Source organism: Myxine glutinosa, chromosome 5 (assembly GCF_964187855.1).
Source record: "Myxine glutinosa chromosome 5, kmMyxGlut1.1, whole genome shotgun sequence".
NCBI lineage: Eukaryota > Metazoa > Chordata > Myxini > Myxiniformes > Myxinidae > Myxine > Myxine glutinosa.
In genome coordinates this window covers 174,883,508-174,904,362 of record NC_136265.1, presented here as the reverse complement: position 1 = coordinate 174,904,362, position 20,855 = coordinate 174,883,508, and the positions used below count along the sequence as shown (strand labels likewise).

Here is a 20,855-nt window from a genome sequence, read left to right as displayed (position 1 = left end):
GGGGCAGGACGCTGGGGAAGCATAGAGGGGCAGGATGCTGTGGAAGCAGAGAGAAGCAGGACGCTGGGGAAGCATAGCGGAGCAGGATGCTGGGGAAGGATAGAGGAGCAGGACGCTGGGGAATGATAGAGGGGGCAGGATGCTGGGGAGGCAGAGAGGGGCAGGACGCTGGGGAAGCATAGAGGGGCAGGACGCTGGGGAAGCATAGAGGGGCAGGACGCTGGGAAGCATAGAGGGGCAGGACGCTGGGGGAAGCATAGAGGGGCAGGACGCTGGGGGAGCAGAGAGGGGCAGGATGCTGTGGAAGCAGAGAGGAGCAGGACGCTGGGGAAGCATAGAGGAGCAGGACGCTGGGGAAGAATAGAGGGGCAGGACGCTGGGGAAGCAGAGAGGGGCAGGACGCTGGGGAAGCATAGAGGGGCAGGGCGCTGGGGAAGCATAGAGGAGCAGGACGCTGGGGAAGCATAGAGGGGCAGGACGCTGGGGAAGCATATAGGGGCAGGACGCTGGGGAAGCATAGAGGGGAAGGACGCTGTGGAAGCAGAGAGGAGCAGGACGCTGGGGAAGCATAGAGGAGCAGGACGCTGGGGAAGAATAGAGGGGCAGGACGCTGGGGAAGCAGAGAGGGGCAGGACGCTGGGGAAGCATAGAGGGGCAGGACGCTGGGGAAGCATAGAGGGGCAGGGCGCTGGGGAAGCATAGAGGAGCAGGACGCTGGGGAAGCATAGAGGGGCAGGACGCTGGGGAAGCATAGAGGGGCAGGACGCTGGGGAAGCATATAGGGGCAGGACGCTGGGGAAGCATAGAGGGGCAGGACGCTGGGGAAGCATAGAGGGGCAGGACGCTGGGGAAGCATAGAGGGGCAGGACGCTGGGAAGCATAGAGGGGCAGGACGCTGGGGAAGGATAGAGGGGCAGGACGCTGGGGAAGCATAGAGGGGCAGGACGCTGGGAAGCATAGAGGGGCAGGACGCTGGGGAAGGATAGAGGGGCAGGATGCTGGGGAAGCAGAGAGGAGCAGGATGCTGGGGAAGCAGAGAGGAGCAGGATGCTGGGGAAGCAGAGAGGGGCAAGATGCTGGGGAAGCAGAGAGGGGAAGGATGCTGGGGAAGCAGAGAGGGGCAGGATGCTGGGGAAGCAGAGAGGGGCAGGACGCTGGGGGAAGCAGAGAGGGGCAGGATGCTGGGGGAAGCAGAGAGGGGCAGGATGCTGGGGAAGCAGAGAGGTTGCCGGCGATTACTCGCATACTCCTTCAGGAATGCACCATGAGATGAACGTCCATCAACTATAATGCTGACAGGCGAGAGTGGGAATTGGGGATACCCGGGTTAACCTCCATCCGAGGGACGACACACCTCCTGATGCCACGCCCTCCCTGTGAAACACCAATACCTGACAGTTGGTTTAGCCATACGGGAATCGAACCCAGGCTCGACAGCTCCATGTTACCTGCCGATATACTCCTACACACGTCACGTACATACAGGTAAAGCATTTTGATAGCGATTTTTGCGTCCGAAAGAAACAGTGCAATTGTCTCAAAGGTTATGACACTTCAAAAATTGCGTCACTTTTAAAGTGTGACGTCGAAGATTTGACACGAAAGTGCAGATACGCGTGCAAGGAAACACTCTAAAAGGTAGTTTGGTGGACGAACGTCACACGCACGCGCATTCCCGGAGCTCGACATGTGTTTAACATGGAGTTACAAGAAAAACCCGCGCGTTTTAACTTTCCTCGCAGCGAACGGCGTTCGCCGTTACCATGGCAGTGGAGGAGAACGAGGCGACGAGGTGGGGTGCCTGAGCTCAGACACGCGGCGCCGCCTGCAGACCGCAGCGGCATCCGGCGACTCGCTCCCCAGGCCCTCTACTCGTACCCCTCGCGACCCTCACCACCCCACGCAAAGCACACCGACATCGAGGTGACCCCCGGGCGCAGCACAAGCGTCACAAGGAACACCACGACAGGCGATGCCAGGTCCGCGCGCGTGGGAAAATAAAGCACGTGCTGCGATCACTCGCTCGACTTTCCATTTGACTTTGCGGTTTGGCGCTAAAACAGAGGACGAGCGCTGAGCTCGGAAGACGCAGAAAAGCCGGATCATCACGGGCGCAGCTGGAGGCTGGAGCCGATGTGAAATTGAGCATTTGGAAGACAGTCCCCCCTGCGACCCCCGATGCTGCTCTTCCCTCCAATCCCGAAAAGTTGGTCGCCTACCTCGGTGGCGGCGGCGAGCAGAAGGCGAATCGCGCTCAATGCGCACAGCGCGGCGTGGGGGCAGCGCATCGCGCCCAACGGCCGAGCCTCCCGCGCCGTCCGGCTTCCCCGCAGCACCCAGCAGCCTCCACTACCGCAAAAAGAGCCGCTTCCTCGCGCAGCTTCGCATGTCGGGAAATGATCCACCGCTCGGGTCGTCACGCCGTGCACAGGGCGCCCTGCGGGCGGGAGTCGCGGCTCACGCGCAATTCCTTTGTCCTCGATGGCGACCCTCGTCGCAGCTTCTCCTCCGCCGAACGTGCCGCACGTTTTGCTTGTGGGTCGATCGGAGCGCCTCGCGGGCCTTAAAGCGCCCGTAGGTCCCTGGTGGCGCACGGCGGGGCTATTGGCTCAGCCCCCGGAGCGCGTCCGGCCGCGGGCACGTCAGAAGCACCTAGCCGTGCATTGGGCCTGACCCGAGCCGGACCGCCTCCTGGATCTCTCGCTCTTCCATACACGCCATCCATGTATGCTCTCATTTGGTGGCCCCTTGCGCGTGTCAACCTCCCTGATGAGGACCCCCGGACTGGGAAGCGTGGCCGCCGCAGTTACAAAAATTGGGATATTTGTTGGGGGTCTTTCGCAAAGAGTAGGCGACCTATCACTGGAACCCTTAACAAACTCAGCCGATCCCACTTGGGCCAAAGACTTTCACTGGTCAATGGTCATCCTCACGAGGTGGGAATTATTGGGACCGTTAACAACGTGGTGTATAGGAGAGAGTAGTAAGAGTGAATTCCATTGTTAGACCACCAATGGCTGCGGGATGATATACATGTGGGATATACATATACATGTATATGTACATATACATGTGGGAGCGTACGCTGGATCAGCACGTCACTGCGTCCTTGGACGACTCCTCAGCACTGTTAGCACCATCCCGCACACACCAACGTATGTGCTACAGAATGAGGTGTTTTTACTGCAGCCGGAGTGCAAATCCTGCCACCAACCTCCTTGAGAGAGGACCCAGCACCGTGGTAGTCATTTCCCCGACCTCGGAAGGATGACAGGCTGGGTCAACCCTACCTGGTATTAATTCAACTGCTGAACGGGATTCAAACTCAGGACCTTAGGATCCCAAGCCCGTCGCCCTAACCATTAGGCCATGATATTTATATGGAATTCAGAGACCATGAAAGAGCTGAACCGTGGAGACCCACGTAACCCGAATCCTATTCAGGTTATCTTACTTATTCGGGTTCCTCCTGATGACTCCATCTTTACTTATTCGGGTTCCTCCTGATGACTCCATCTTTACTTATTCGGGTTCCTCCTGATAACTCCATCTTTACTTATTCGGATTCCTCCTGATAACTCAATCTTTACTTATTCGGGTTCCTCCTGATTACTTCATCTTTGCTTATTCGGGTTACTCCTGATGACTCCATCTTTACTTATTCGGGTTCCTCCTGATGACTCAATCTTTGCTTATTCGGGTTCCTCCTGATGACTCAATCTTTCCTCATTCAGGTTCTTCCTCATGACTCCAATCTTGCTTATTCTGGTTCCTCCTCATGACTCCATCGTTGCTTACTCTGGTTCCTCCTGATAACTCCATCTTTGCTTATTTGGGTTCCTCCTGGTGACTCCATATTTGCTTTTTCGGATTCCTCCTGATAACTCAATCTTTACTCATTCGGGTTCCTCTTGATTGTTCTATCTTTGCTTATTCAGGTTCCTCCTGATGACCTCATCTTTGCTTATTCGGGTTCCTCCTGATGACTCCATCTTTACATATTCTGGTTCTTCCTCATGACTCCATCATTGCTTATTCGGGCTCCTCCTGATGACTCCATCTTTGCTTATTCGGGTTCCTCCTAAAGACTCCATCTCTGCTTATTCGGGCTCCTCCTGATGACTCCATCTTTGCTTATTCAGGTTCTTCCTCATCTCTCCAAATCTTGCTTATTCTGGTTGCTCCCCATGACTCCATCGTTGCTTATTCTGGTTCCTCCTGATAACTCCATATTTGCTTATTTGGGTTCCTCCTGATGACTCCATATTTGCTTATTCGGGTTCCTCCTGATGACTCCAACTTTGCTTATTTGGGTTCTTCCTCATGACTCCTTCTTTGCTTATTCGGGTTCCTCCTGATAATTCCATCTTTGCTTATTCAGGTTTCTCCTGACGACTCCATCTTTGCTTATTCAGGTTCCTCCTCATGACTCCATCTTTACTTATTCGGGTTCCTGCTGGTGACTCCATCTTTCCTTATTCGGGTTCCTCCTGATGACTCCATCTTTGCTTATTCGGGTTTCTCCTGATGACTCCATCTTTGCTTATTCGGGTTCCTCCAATGCAGTATCTGGTCTTCCGTTTGATTTTCTTTCAAACAGAAATGATGTATAGTGCGGTGTCATAAGGAACACAGGAAAGGTTTACAGAGGCAATTACATACAGCGGATTAATTTACCAATAATCCCTCGATAATTAACAAACCCCACCCCTCTCATGGGGATGAAGATACAAGGTTTTCCACGACATACGGTCCACACAAATTTCCTACTTATTACACTTCAAGGTTGTTTCTTCTTCACGACAGTCAGCACACACGAATCAATACACTCTACCTGGCTCTAAAGTAATCATTGTCTGCCCCCCACAAACGTAACACAGCCCCCCCACCCCCGGAACCGTAGCCCCCGCAAGGTTCACTGCAGGCGCTACCATTCCAGTCTTAACACATACCAACTCACACTTAATTAGCCTATGAAAAAAATCAGGAGGGCTATGGGAAGCGAGCCGTAGCTACTTACCTATTATCCTTAACGTTCTACCCCCTTAAGCAACAATTCACATTTCAAATACTAGGGCATTGCCCGTACTATATCTATATCTAAAATTATATCCCCCCCCTCTATTTACATGAAATGGTTTGGTCCAAAGCGAACGGCTTGCGAGTACGGTGACAATCCCCCCCCTCTATTTACATGCAATGGTTTGGTCCAAAGCGAACGGCTTCCGGAGTTTGGTAAAGAAATCGCCATCGCGTGCACAAACGCGCAGGAAAGCGAATGAATCGCAAATTCGGTTTTATTAGTTTTAAAACATAGTTTAACGCCAACATAGTTTGCAAACGTGAAATAAATGAATACGCTCTCAAATGTGCCATCCGAGGCAGAGTGTGTCCTCCACGTTCGGCACACGCGATCGTTCGCTGCTCTCTGATTGGTTGAATCGTTTTTTGGACATAGCTCGGTAAGTAATTGTCCGATTAATATGAAACCTTGAAAAGGCACATCCTCGGGTCCCCAGCAATATACCTGGCAAGTTAAAAGTATATCGGACCCGTGGTTGTCGAGAAACAGCGGTCACAGACAAACAGACGTACAAACGTACAGAGATTACTGGAATTATAGATAGATATTTACAAAACTTGAAGTCCTTGCTCCTAACTCCTGGGGCAGGAAGAAAAATGTCAAAGCACACAAAAACTATCTTAACCATGAAGCCTTACCCCAAAATGCAACAAAATTCAATAAAACATTTATACAACCCTTTCCTGCAGACCACATCCCCCGGTGGATGCCATGTTACCCAACGTTACCTGCGGAGACATCCCAATGCACCCAAAATTTTCACGGGCCCTGCCCCGGTGTTACAGGTGAGTGACATGGCTCGGTGGATTTCGCCCACATTCATTCACACAAATCCCACCATTCATACACATTTCAAAAATCATCAAAGCACGAATTTTACCCCCCTGCAAGACCATGGCCTAGATGTAATTTCACATGTGTGTGTGTGTTTCTACTAGGCAGTGGGGAGGTACCGTACAAGCAAGATGGTGGGGGCGCTTCAGGCTGTGGTGCCCACGGTCCAAAAACAAGTCGCCCGACTTACGATTTTTTCACCTTGCCCCCTTCCCCTTTTAACTTTAACTTAAACTAGCTGTCATCCCGCCAGGGAGGTCTCCACACCAGGCTCCGTCGCCTCAGGCTTTCACACAGCCTCAAGCGTCGCCAAGGGTCTCCACATACCCTAACACCACAGGGTGCCCAAACAGACCCCACCACCGACGGGCACCCAATTTCCAGACACCACTGGCTGCCAGGGGCAATTACTGCAGAGAAGGCCGCAAAGCTTGATCCAAAGCTCCTCCAGAGCTTGATCCGTACCTGCGGATACACACACCTTCCCCACCTACAAAATCCACAAAAACATTTCCTCCCCCGCTGCCATTCAATTCTCAACCACATATTTCCAATAAAAAGATGTCACAAAAAGATGCTGCCAGCTTACATGTGAAGTCCCCATTCACAATTTAAATTTCCAAACACATTTCAATAATAACCACTCAATTTCCATCCTCACGACCACATACAAACACAAGAACCTTTTACACATAAACAAACGCCACCCACAAGACACTTTGTGGCACACACACCAATCCCTTCACCGATCATGCCATCACTCTCACCCACCCCCCATTCCAAATTACTCATGTCCCAATTTAAATGAGCAAGTACTAAACCCTGGGACAGTACAAAGCCTCAAGCTTACAAAAGTACGAAGCCTCAAGGTGCTTACCTCAAGTGCAGGTAGTTAGTTGCAGGTTGGTCGGGTCCAAAAGTGTCATCCACCGTCCAAAAGTAAAAATGCGATTTGAACTTGTCATTTTCAATGTTCGGCTTCTTCTCTTTCTGATCGGCATCACACTTAACTCAGAAACGTGATGAACGCCACATTCACCCACCAGCATATATATGAACCCCCCTTCCTCTCCTGCCGCCCCCTCCCCTTCCCACCCCACCTCTCCCCCTTCCCCCTCTCCACCCCTGCACTCCCATCCCCCCTCCCTCCCCATCCCCCCCTCTCCCCCTCCCTCCCTCCACCCCCCACCCCTTGTTAAAGCTGCATACAGAGAAACGATCCCTTATATAAAGGGAGGGGTGCTTTGCGCCTCCTTTTGATAAATTCCCCAAACTGTTAATTGTTACATCGTCATTGTGTAAACCTGACTGTCGTAGATATGGTACATTTGCAATACGAACTCTTACGAGACATTCAATGAGAGCTTGTTATCCCATATCTCGGTTTCAAGGTTATAACTCATCTTGCTCTCATCCTTCATTTTGTAATTCCATGCTTTAGTTTCCGTTGTTTCAGCACCGTTTCATTCAGTTGAATAAAGCCATGCTTAGGATCCAAGGCTTTAGTTACTTCACTGACTGTGACATCATAGACACATCACAACAATGGTTGCTATCGACACATTTGCCTACGCTTCTCTCTTTGCTTGTTTTGTCCATATCGATGTTTGCATCGTATTCAATATTTTGTATGGAATGTTAATTGTTGCAATCTTCCGCAGGAGCTAAAACATCCCTGATCCTTATTGGTGCTGTGTCTTGTACAACAGTGAATTCAACAGTTTGGGGAATTAACAGAGTGTATATTACCCCCCCTGTCCTAATGATTTATCTAAATGTACGCTGGTGTCTACTAATGGCCTTGTCCCGGTGAAAACAATCTCCTTCTCATAATAAAGGCATGCCCTGCACGGCCAAGGCTCCAGGTTCCATCTTCATACACATACAATAGCTCTATGGTGCCCCGAATAACGCTCGCAGATTAAACACCAATTTGTTTCCATATTTACATCTATATTTAATGGAGCAAGTCTATGTAACTATGTATATGTACATGTATATGTATTGTGCATGTGCAAGTTTCCTTTGATTCCATGTATATGTATTGTTATGTTTATTCGGGGGAGGGGAGGGTGTCAGAGAATACCTTATAAGAGCTAGAACTGTATAGAGTAGCATGGTCCGTGTGTGAGTAAGAACCAAATCTTAATGCAAGGAAGTAGGGACACGTCAGCTTAAGGATGGTCTGTTTGAATGTGCACAAAATGGAGGGTGATGCTTTGTAAAAGATAGTGAGGGATTAAGTAAAATAAATGTGCATACAAACCTCCCTGTAAACATCTACCAGATGCACAGGTGACAGAGTTCTAAAAGCAGAGAAGAACGGGGCAGATTGCTATGGGATTACCTGCTTATCACATCGAGATTGGCTACCTACTCGCACACGGACCATACTATTCAATACAGTTATATCTCTTCTAAGGTAATCTCTAAACCCCTCCCCCCTCCCCCCCCCCCCCAAATAAACGTAACAGGGTTATTGGAAGGTTCAATAGTAATGGAGAGGTTATCACTTTATTTTTTGGGTATGAACCCAAGACCTTAAATTACCTTTACATTACCAAAACGAAAAGATAGTGCAAATGTTTCATTGTGAGTTTTCATTTTCCGAGCGAAAGTTCAAGTCTTTCTCTTTAAAAAAAAAAAGAAAAGGAAATAAGTGAGAGTATACCCTTTATTTTACTATATCAGAGTAATCCTTTAAACATGCAGGTTATAAGGTGCTTTAAGAAGAATAATTGCCAATCTGGGCAATTGGGCCTTCGCCCTCAGCTTTAAAAATTTTTTATTTAGCAAACTCAAACTATGAAAAAACTGACACAAACTATTATTCATTCTTATACGACATAAACAAGTTATACGACCTTGTAGTTGTGCATGTGCAAGTTTTCGCATAAGCAGTATAGTAGAGGAAATGAGCCTGAAAAATTCATTTTGAAAATCATTTCATGTTAAAAGCAGGCATCCACTGGAAACAGGTAGGGCATGGGGTGGTGCATCGGGGGAGCGTGGATGCCAGCTGAGATTTTCCCGAAAAGGGTCATTTTTAACCCATTTTTTGCTAAATCAGTATTTCCGAAGTGTTGAAAAAGAGAAGAGATGTTTGTAACAATATCCCATTTATTTTCTCAGCCATTTTACTCCACATGGGGTTTTTATACATCATTTTGTTGCTGATGATATTGCCTACAAAATGCATCTCAGTATTTCTTTAAAAAATATATAACTAAGGGGTTACCATGGTTACAGTGGGGGTCAAAGGTCAACCTACGGCAAAAATATGTAATTTTCTCACACTTTCTAATAGATATGCAAAATGCCATATAAAACTAAATTTACTGGTTCTAATTGCTTTTATCTATCAATCCTCACATAGAAGAGCAGTTTTAGTGAGGGAAGATTGATGTAATACCCCTCTGTGGGCAATTAGTGAAGGGTGAAAATTAACCTTGTCTTCAAAAATACATAGAAATTGTGAAAAAAACCTCTGTTTTGTATTTACCGGTACATGGAATTGTTAAGTGTGATGTTATAGCATACAGTATGCATTGGAAAATGTCTCCAAACCACCATGGTCAAGATTCCGAGTATTGTTTGAGACTTTATTCTGTTTGCCAACAACCTACGGATAACATAGTTTGAACCGGGGCTCCGACTACCTACACATCTTCATCATCATCCTGTGAATCGGTGCATGATCCCCTACAAGGGCAAGCACTAATGCAGGTCTTTTGTCCTGCATGGAAACAGCCACATCTTTTTCCACAACCAGGTGTGCAAAAGCAGCTCACAAGCTCCTTGCAAGCTTTTGGAAGAGGGCTCAGGGTCATCAAATTGGGAACGAGGTTTCCACGACTATCATTCTTCCATCCACTGGTTGTTGGCTCAGGCAGATCTTGCACTGGGCTTAGTGACTCCTTCCAGACAAGGCATTGGTAGTTTGCTCGACGAATATGCATTTCCAGTGCATCCTTGGAGGGGGAAAGAGCATCAAGCGAACGCTTTCCTTGAAGGAACATTTCTCGGCGAACTTGATCAATTGCCGTAAGAGGGGTGGTTTTTAGGTACAGTTTGCACACAAACTTCTCAGCGTCTTGGATCAATTGGTCACTGATGTTTTTAGACCCCATCTTCTGGAGGCATGCTGACTCTTCAGTGAACACTTTCAACGCAGTCTTCTTCCCTATACCGGCGAACTGGCTGAATGTGTCACAACCTGTTAGTGCATGGAATGCAATAATTGTCTGAATTTGGTCTTCTGGTAGTGAGATCTGATGGATGGGGATGAAGGGACGTTTGGATTTCAATCCTGAACTGAACCACACCTCTGGAGATAGGTGATCTCGCAGGCCCAGTGCCACAACCAGGACGTCTGTGTCTCGGCATTGAAGGACACATCTGTGGTAGCCCTGTAGTGTCGCATCCCTGGCATGCAGGATAATCCTGGTGTCCGCCTCTTCATGGTTTGCGTTCATGGAGTTGGTGCTCCTGCCGGTAGAAATCCATACCCTCATCAAATCCTCAAACCCGCCGGCAACAACTAATTCATATGTTGGCTGTAGGTCCTTCTCCGCCATCTCTATGAGAGATCCGGAAAGAAATGCTGCCAAGTCAGCCTTGTTGGCAGAGAGCCTGAGGAATGAGTTGAAGTTGGAGGGGAGCTTCACATCCTTTGAACTGATGACACGTCTGATTGGGCGGGTTTTGCCGGCTCTTTTTTCCCTTGTGCCAGACTTGATGGAGACCTCCTGATACCGATCGAACACAACATCAACCCTGGAGTACATGGGACCAAAGCGGTTTAAGACACTGGTACAGAATACATTGCTCAGATCTCCAAAAGTCTCTGATTTCTCAGGCTTGCCAATTGCTTGTATCGGTGCAGGGCCGTCAATGATCAAGCAGGTTATTGCTGTACTCTTGGGAAGGTTTTTTGACACTTCTATGTCGTTGGTCAGCATTTCCTGAAGCTGGGACTTGTCGGTAGAATGGAGTTTCCCATTGGTGTCTGCTAGCGCACGTGGGACTGATGAAAGCTCATGCCTCAGGATGTTATTCAGGTCTACATCTCTCCCTCCCTGTGCTGCCACAAACAGTCTTTGGATTAGATTCCTGTCAGCTTTGATCTCTTTCTGTTTGCCAGCTCCACTTGGTTGAATGCTTACTTTGTACATCCTGCTTATTGATGGTGTTTTGTTCCTAGATAATGTAGCATGAAAGTCTGTTGACTTCTCAATAAGGCGAGTGGAGACAAATGTTTCAACTAGGGATGCTCCTGTTTCACCAGCCTTGAGGACTTCTTCTTTGATGGAGTCTGGGACGACGTCCTTTGTGCCAAGGCACACCAGGTCTTCAACATGGTCCTCGGAATCGATGAAGACGTCCAGCCTCTGGAATTCTTTCATGATTTTGTGCAGGTCCTCTGCATCCCTCCTCAGTCTCGTGGGCCCAACCTCCTGATAACACCATTCAGCATCCAGGTCCCTGTCAACATCTATTCCAAACATCTTGTACGTTGCCTCAGCTAAACGCGATTTCTCATTATAGGTCAGACACCACTTGTCACGTGCTGCATTCCTCCTAGTGATGCCGATTATTCCACCGCTAATTTTGGATACTTTGTTGACATGCTCCAGTGCTTGGTCAACTGAAACCCGGCAAAACTTCTTCTTCGTCCTCTTGACAGTGAAGTTTCCCCCAACAAAGAGATGATGGATTGCTGGAGGGAGCTGAGTGCATGTCAGCCAAGTAGACTGGGCCCCATCTTGCATAATTTGTGTGGTTGAACACAGCAAACCATGGGAGCATCCTGGAAAATGACGTCAAATGTAGTTCCCAGTTGCCCTCTCTCTCTGCTCGTATGAAGTTTAGCAAGATGGAGACCATATCCATGTAATTGACCCAAAATTTGAACTGAGGCCTTTGCAGTAGATCATCTTCAAATTCCTTGATTTGAAAAATAACAATTTGGCAAAAAAGGGGTTAAAATGACCCTTTTTGGAAAAATCTCAGCTGGCATCCACCCTTTCCCAATGCACCACCCCATGCCCTAACTCTTCCCACTGGATGCCTGTCTCTAACATGAAATGATTTTCAAATCAATTTCTAAGCCACTTTTTCACTTTCGTTTCCTCTACTAGTACACGTTTTATCTTCCTTAGTAATCCGGGTTAATTTTATTTTCGGGAGTAATCGAGGCAGCGGTCTGTTGCCTATACACCGCCCAAAATAAAGCGGCGTGTTTTACGCTTGGAACAAGATCATCCATACTATGGTGGGTACTCAGCTATGGTATTAAATATTAATCATCATAAAGATATTGTTACGTTTGTGGGGGTAGGGATACTTTAGTCCAGGTAGTTTTGTATAGGTAGGTGCTCCGAATGTCGTGTGGAAACCTTGATGTAACAAGTACTTGTGTAGACCATGTGTTCGGATTAAGCTTGTATATTTGTCCCCATCGCGAGGGGGCAGGGCATGTTAACTAGCTTAGGGAATAAAGGTAAATTATCCCTTGTATGTCGGTCCCTCTGTGATGATCCCTTTGTCTCATGGTACCGCATTAGACACTTGTTAGAATCGCGCATTCAATGGCACCAATTAATGATAAAACAACCGGAAGCCAGGCATGAACAATACCGCTGGTGCGGAAGCCGCTACATCACCGCAAGGACAGGCAGGCTGAAGGCCACGCCCTAGAGAGCCGTGATTGGTCGAGGCATTGAGTGACAGGGAGGATTGAAAAGATGGGACTGGCTGATTGGTGAAGAGGGCGGATGAGGTGAGAGCGGTTCAGACAAAATACTAGCACGGTAGACATTTTCTCTCTTGGGTCCGGACTTTGCTGGAGACATTTGTGCGCTGACGATTCTCCCCTTTTCTTCACGTTCTGGACCTCGGTGCGGGCGACAGTGTGCCGAGACCTTGCTGGGGATTGTGATGAGGCCGAGTTGCGAACCAAGAGCTGGGAACGAGGACCTGTGCGACAACTCATGTTTGTGTCGCGCTCGGTGAGGCCAGGAGTGAGAGGACGCTCGGTGAGGACAAGCAGCGCGCGAACGGCGGCCTTCTTTCCGTCAAGAACGGAGCCAGGTCCGGACTGTGTGCTCGGGGCCGACGATTCTTGACGAGACCCCCACCAGTGCTCAGAGCTAACTGCACGAAATCACCACACACCGTTATTTTATACATCGTTGTCTTCCCCTGTGTCCGTGTTTGGGTCTGTTGCGGGAGCGCTCCATATAGGAAATTTAGTTTCGCCGTGTATTATTTTGTACCGGCATTTCTTTGAATAAACATGTTATTTTTGTTCATTTTAAATATTGGAGTAACAGCTTGTTCGGCTATCCGTTCCTTGGAAAGATTTTAATCACCAGGAACGCGATAATAAAATAACAGGACCCCCATGGCAGCTTCCGTAGGAAACGGTACCTCTAGTGTATTTAATGTTCTAAAGGAAATTTAAATATGTGTTGGTGTTAAGGTTCCCAAAATGATTCGAGAAAATACAGCGTTAAGTATTAATTTTAAATGACAGTTTTGTATGCACCTCCAACTACCCCACCGCCCCGGTATGCATATGGAATAAATAGATGTCCTTCTAGCACTCGGTAAAACATGCTGTAGTATGGTATTCGAGGAGAGCGACAACTGTTCTCGAATTTCGACGCACAAATTGAACTCATCTCGGTGCCGACGCCACACGATGCAAGATGAGGCTCCGATTCTCCGACGAGTGTGGATTGGGAGAATACAAGGAGATTAAGAGCGAAGGAGAGGATGATAGGAATGGGAATTAATGGATGGGAGTAGTAGGTACTGCACTGCATCATGGATCACGGGAACGGGGCATTGACGGCGTCGAGTGATGATGATTTGAGAGCATCAGAGGGAATGAAGGTGGAGACGCAGGGATAAAGTTGCAGATTAAAATGAAAAGTGTTGAGGCGATTGGACATATAACCTCCTGCGGATGAATGGCAAAGCAGGGAGCCAACAATGGGTGGCATGGACCAACTGCGGATGAAAAGGACCCGCGGGAATGGAACCCTTTGCTTACGTATTGACTCAGCTGCCTGTCGCATGTTCCTGCTATGGGTTGGGGAGTGGGGAGGAAGTAAAGGAGGGAGTAAGAGACGGGAGAGGGGAGAGAGTAGGGGAGGGGAGAGGGTTGAGAGGGGAGAGGGGAGAGGAGAGGGGAGGGGAGAGAGTAGGGGAAGGAGTAGGGGAAGGAGTAGGGGAAGGAGTAGGGGAAGGAGTAGGGGAGGGGTATGGGTGAGGTTAGGGGAGGAGGTTGGACACTTGGAGTGCAGTTCGGCTTGTACCACGATGGGGATTGCCTCTGCACGGGGGTCAGCGTTGCGCCTGTTCACCTTTGAACCCTTGCCCTCCTCCGCCTCCCATTGATCTTTGCCTGGAATTGAAGGGCATCGCCCCCGGCACCCCTCGCCTCTCTCTCTGGACCGTCAGCTTCTCGGCTTGAAGTCAATAACCTTCCGAAATGGATGCAAGAACAGCACCATGTTAGTTACACAGCAGCTATTTTATTATCATTTAACATTCTCGTGAACATAACCAGCTCTGTCGGATAAACATCGCCTGTTCGTGGTCGTGGAATGAGAGATGTCGGCAATGGAGGCTTATCTGTAAGAGTTTGCGGATCTGCTCCCTAAACTCCGCAAAGTGCAGAGATCCGGGTCAATGGGGCAGGACCAAAGCGACCCGTCGGGCGGTCCCAGGGCCCACTTGCCACACACGCCGCTCTCCAGTCGCCTCATTACGACATTATCCACCGCTTTGCTAAACGAGCGACGAGCTCGTCTTCATCCCAACGCACGTTCCCCCTGCGCAGACCCTCCAAACAATATGTGGACGCGAACCAGCGCCCACCCGCCATGCTGCCCGGATTTACAAAAACAAACCCTCAGGGTGATCCGGGCGACTCCCGTGTTCATTTATCTGCCTGACTTGAGTGAACACGTGCTTATCCAGCTCACCACGTGCTTCGCTATACCATCACGTGCTTATCCAGCTCACCACGTGCTTCGCTATACCATCACGTGCTTATCCAGCTCACCACGTGCTTCGCTATACCATCACGTGCTTATCCAGTTCACCACGTGCTTTTCTTCCTCAATATCTGCTCTTTTCTACCTCACCACGTGCTTTTCTTCCTCAATATCTGCTCTTTTCTACCTCACCACGTGATCTCTACCTCACCACGTGCTTCTCTTCATCAATATCTGCTCTTTTCTACCACATCACGTGATCTCCACCTCACCACGTGCTTCTTTTCCTCAATATCTGCTCTTTTCTACCTCACCACGTGGTTCTCCTTCCTCACCACGTGCTTCTCTTCCTCAATATCTGCTCTTTCTACCTCACCACGTGATCTCTACCTCACCACGTGGTTCTCCTTCCTCACCACGTGCTTCTCTTCCTCAATATCTGCTCTTTTCTACCTCACCACGTGATCTCTACCTCACCACGTCCTTCACTTCCTCAATATCTGCTCTTTTCTACCTCACCACGTGATCTCTACCTCACCACGTGCTTCTCTTCCTCAATAACTGCCCTTCGCTGCCTCCCCACGTGATCGCTACCTCACCACGTGCTTCTCTAAATCACCACGTGCTTCTCTAAATCATCACGTGCTTCTCTAAATCATCACGTGCCTCGCTATATCATCACGTGCTTATCCAGCTCACCATGTGCTTCGCTACCTCACCACGTGATCGCTACCTCACCACGTTCTTCTCCCCCTCTCAATGTCTCCCTGCTCTTCGGTACCTCACGACGTGATCCCCACCTCACCACGTTCTTCTCTTCCTCTCAATGTCTCCCTGCTCTTCGCTACCTCACGGCGTGATCCCCACCTCACCACGTTCTTCTCTCCCTCTCAATGTCTCCCTGCTCTTCGCTACCTCACGACGTGATCCCCACCTCACCACGTTCTTCTCTCCCTCTCAATGTCTCCCTGCTCTTCGCTACCTCACGACGTGATCCCCACCTCACCACGTTCTTCTCTTCCTCTCAATGTCTCCCTGCTCTTCGCTACCTCACGACGTGAGCCCCGCCTCACCACGTTCTGCCCTCCCTCTCAATGTCTCCCTGCTCTTCGCTACCTCACGACGTGATCCCCACCTCACCACGTGCTTCCCTCCCTCTCAATGTCTCCCTGCTCTTCGCTACCTCACGACGTGATTCCCACCTCACCACGTTCTTATCTTCCTCTCAATGTCTGCCTGCTCTTCGCTACCTCACCACGTGATCGCTACCTCACCACGTGCTTATCTTCCTCTCAATGTCTGCCTGCGCTTCGCTACCTCACGACGTGATCGCTACCTCACCACGTTCTTATCTTCCTCTCAATGTCTGCCTGCTCTTCGCTACCTCACGACGTGAAAAATAAGTAGTCGTTTAGCGTAGCGGAAAAGACGCCTGACACGTTCAGATTCTGAGTCAATTTATTTCATTCAATCGTCTCGTCCAATTCTTTTGGCCAAAACCCGGACCGGAAATCCCACGATAAAGCAGGGCGCAAGCATATTTATATATTATAAAAACCACGGCAAAATGATGTCACTGCAGTAGTATTGGTAGTACGAGTGGTGGTAATAGTAGTGGTGGTGGTAGTAGCAGTGGTAGTTGTAATAGTAGCAGTAGTGGTAGTAGTGATCGTACTAGTGGTGGTAGTAGTGGGAGCAGTAGTAGTATTAATGCTGGTACTAGTAGTAGTGCTAATAGCAGTGGGTGGTAGTAGTAGTAGTGCTGGTAATAGTAGTAGTGGTAGTAGCAGTAGTAATGCTGGTAGTAGTGAGAGAGTAGTAGTAGAAGTGCTGGTAATAGTAGTAGTTCTAGCAGTAGTAGTAATAGTACTGATAATAGTAGTAAGTAGTGCTGGTAATAGTAGTAGTGCTGGTTGTAGTAGTAGTAGTAAGTAGTGCTGGTAGTAGTAGTAGTAGTGCTGATAGTAGTAATACTACTAGTAGTAGTAAGTAGTGATGGTAGTAGTAGTAGTAGTGCTGGTAGTGGTACTAGTAGTGGTAAGTAGTGATAGTAGTAGTAGTAGTAGTGCTGGTAATAGTAGTACTAGTAGTAGTAAGTAGTGCTGGTAATAGTAGTAGTACTAGTAGTAGTAAGTAGTGCTGGTAGTTGTAGTAGTACTAGTAGTAGTAAGTAGTTCTGGTAATAGTAGTAGTACTAGTAGTAGTAGTAGTAGTGGTATTAGTTGCTCTGAACAAGATGTGGCACAGTACTTGTCAAGACATTATCTTGACGTGGAGGCACAACACATTGAGTCAGATGTATGCCGACATTTACTCCCCTATTAGATGTTTAGAGTGCTAAATGACCCAATTTTAGTCCGAACTAGTCATTCCCCCCCTCCTCCTCCTTCTTTTGTTCTCCTGAGAAACACCAACACCACAACAAACGATAAGCTGAGACAATCAGGTTTGAAATTAACTTATACATACAACAACAATCTGACAATGGAGGAAACTGTAGATTGGAATGAATAGCAAGCACGTTGAATTTTTGACCCCTTGTCCCCTGCAATATGCCCCTTTCCTTCTTTTACTTTTATCCCATTTCTCCCAATCCCTATTATCTCCTCTCCCCACAACCTCCACACTCCCTCCTACCCTCATTTCTCTCTTATTTTCCTCTTTTCATTTCCTTTCTAATTACCAGTTTACAAAACCCATGCGTACGTGTTACGTGCTCCTCCCCAAACCCCCTGGTCACGGTGTACCGCCGAGCCCCGAGAGGAGTCACAGCAGAAAGATGTGTTATTCTGTGTCAAAGGTCAATGGTGAAACCACACCAATTGTTACCAACAAACAAATATTGTATTAAGATCACACAAGAATAACAGTACAACAACAATAGTAATCAATTGTACAACCAATATATATTTCCTATGATGGTACCATCAGGTTCGTACAATAAAACTCACTGTGCTCCAAGTGAGCGAAAAGAAGAACATTCCCAAAGTCTCTATTCCCACATCAAGCCAAAGTCGTATTCCGGCATCAAGCCAAAGTCGTATTCCGGCATCAAGCCAAAGTCGATCCACTCCAGTGATCGTCCGTACGATGTCGTATCGAGACCAGAATCCCGTTGGGTTGACAGTTACACTGCCAAAGATGGGCGAAGGTGTCCTCGAGAAGCGACGGGGAAATCACACCTTTAGGTATGGACGTTTGACGGCTCTCAATCGGCAAACCGCAGATTTCGCACTCCAAAAGCCACGTTACACACACACACACACCAGATTAACGTCCGAATGCGGTGAAAATGGTTAAAGCGAAGTGAAAAACCTTGAGCGAAGCGCAAAGCGCGAGAGTTAAAATGGCCGACGGCCCTTCTCGAGGCGTAACGGCACTACGATGATTCTCTTCGGAATCAACCGCAAAACCTGACACGCAGGTTGATCTGTCACAGCGATAACAACTCTGTCGCAGGAATCCCTTTCCTGGGAAACCCAAAGTTCACTTGTGACTCTCGTTCACCAATCGTTCGCTGCAGACCTCAAAGCAGCTAGGCTTCTTCCCCGACTCACTCGCTCCGCCTTCTCTTCCTCTTTTTCTTCGTCGTCGTCCGGTTCCGGTTTCATTTAAAATATTAACTTTTTTACCTTTTGAAATGAGTAATATCTATTTCCCTTAAACGACAACAATAATAGTACATGGAATCAAAAATGTTTACAGTGGATGAAAACCACAACAACGGAAGTGACGAATCCGTAACAGTACATAATAAATAGATTTCCCCTTAAACCATCCATAGCAATGTGTTTTAAAATTAGTTTTCCTCAACTTGTACCTGACTATAATGTGCTGGTACAAGCACATTATAGTAGCAGTAGTAATAGTACTGATAATAGTAATAGTACTTCTACTACTACTTGTACTACTAGACTGCACGTGAGAGCAGTCTTTGAGAGTCGTTGCAGCTATGAGAGTAGCCCAAGGCTGCAGAAAAACAGGCCCTGGCATTTCAACGAACACTTGCCAATGAAGTCTGCCTGCCACAAGGTCCCACCAACGACAGGAGACAAACTTCCTGTTGGTCTTTACACATGGCATTCCCACTTCAGCTCTATGCAGCCTTGGCCTTCACGACTGAACAATGCAGGCAGTCAGCTTCCTGTTGCCGTATGATTCATGTCTGAACAGGTGCATAGGCGGCCAGGTGTTTTCCCATCATCACTTCCATTAAGTTTCCTGCCATTCCCTCCTCGTCCTTTTGTTCTTTACACTGCTCGATTCGAGCCTTCTTAATCACTAACCATGTGTCTTTTGCAACAATTCATAAGCAACTCCTGTTCTCCTTGACCACAAGGCCATCTGACAAAACAACCATGAGAAATATTCCGGCTGGTGACCTCTGGGATGACGAATGTTGCTATGTTTATATCCATGTGTGCCATCAATTTGAGGGGAGATTAATTATTATGGTCATGCAATCTATCGATACTGGGCATGCCTCCGTTAGTTCGCAGGTTTAATCAAAAGAACATGGTGTACTTCACAAATACATTGTTGTGGAAATGACTTCCAAGGATTGGTATTGCATGGAATAGTTTAGTTATTTCCATGGTGAATGTAATGCAATAAGCATGAGGTAATGTAATTGTGATATTAGATATGCGTTGTTTTATGTATAGATAGACAATAGACATAATTCACCCTTCCCAACATGTGTCTAAAAACCGACATCCTTTCAAACACCTATTTAATGGTCTTACCTTTGTAATCTGCCTTTTACGTTTAGTTTAGGCACTAACGACGCAATCCATTCTGCCCAAGGAAAGGGAAAGGACTGTTCATGTGACAGGTCGAGGGGGAAGGGGTCATCTGGGCCAACAAACATGGCCTTTTGGCCAATAGTGGCAGAGAGGGGAGGGGAAAAGTACATCACGGCGGCTGTGTGGCCGATTGTTATAAAAGCGAGCGCAGAGAGGGGCACGGAGCAGATGCCTGCAGCCAATCTCTGGTGGAGCCACTTGGGGTCTGCTCAAGCTGCCCGCTGCGACACACCCCACTCAGCCAGCCATGCCCACTTTTCTCCTCTTGCTCTGAGCTGCAGCACAGCGATCATTTACCTGTAGCAAGGGTTCGACTGAGTTGCTCTTCACCGGTTCCTGTTGCATCTCGCCGGACACAGCCAAGTATTTTCTTGTCTTCTCTATCCCTCGCTCTTGTCTATCTCATATGGAATGAGTGTGCCCGTTAAGACATAGCTATTTACCCAATCTCTGTATGTTAATTGTTTCCTAGGGTGCGTGTATTCGGTAGAGGGTAAGGGCTTATTATTACCATTAATTGTGTTATTGCTTATTTGTATTCCTGCCCCCGTGTGCCATTCATTATTAAACTGACTTGGTCTCGGGGTGAATCGAGTGGTTGTGATCACTGTTGGAATTGGCACATCCGTTAAAGGACTAAATTAAATATGGGTGAGCAGCACCCGTAACAAGACTGTGCCGTGTGCTCACAGGCTCTGCTCGGTCATTAATTGGAATCAGGCACATGGTACCGATGAGTGTAGCGCATTGACTGAATCGGTTGTACTACTCGGTATGGTATCGGGGTGGATAGACCGATTATCCGGCCCGGGGCGACTGAATCAATTGGCCGTTGCTGCCGCTTTGACGCAGTTTTCCAGGATTTGTACCAGACCACTGGGATGACAGGAGCGCTGTAACAATATTGCATGTCTATCTGAGAGTATCAATGACGATGTAAAATGAGGTAAAACACACTAAATATGATCTTTTATAACACGTAGTTGCTGTTGTGGCTGTGGTTGTTGTTTGAGTGCTCCTTCGATACACTTAAAAACACATATATTTTGCTTTGACAAGTATTACTTTATATGATTTTTGCGTTATACTCCCGTGTCTTTCTAAAATCTAAAGGTTCCTGCAGTC

General features: G+C 48.0%; 1 protein-coding gene across 3 annotated transcripts in view; it reads right to left on the bottom strand.

Moving 5' to 3' along the window:
• Window positions 1-2,575, bottom strand: part of LOC137426706 (vascular endothelial growth factor A) — a 47,274-nt gene extending 44,699 nt beyond the window's left edge. The window contains exon 1 of one of the 3 annotated variants that reach the window (XM_078779107.1): window positions 2,220-2,575. In XM_078779107.1, the coding sequence (XP_078635233.1) occupies window positions 2,220-2,288 (69 nt within the window). In that variant the 5' untranslated portion in view covers window positions 2,289-2,575. Of the gene's footprint in view, window positions 1-1,762; window positions 1,839-2,219 lie in introns of those variants that run through there. The other 2 variants (XM_068115497.2, XM_068115500.2) reach the window with 2 other exon arrangements.
• Window positions 2,576-20,855: the final 18,280 nt, after the last annotated feature.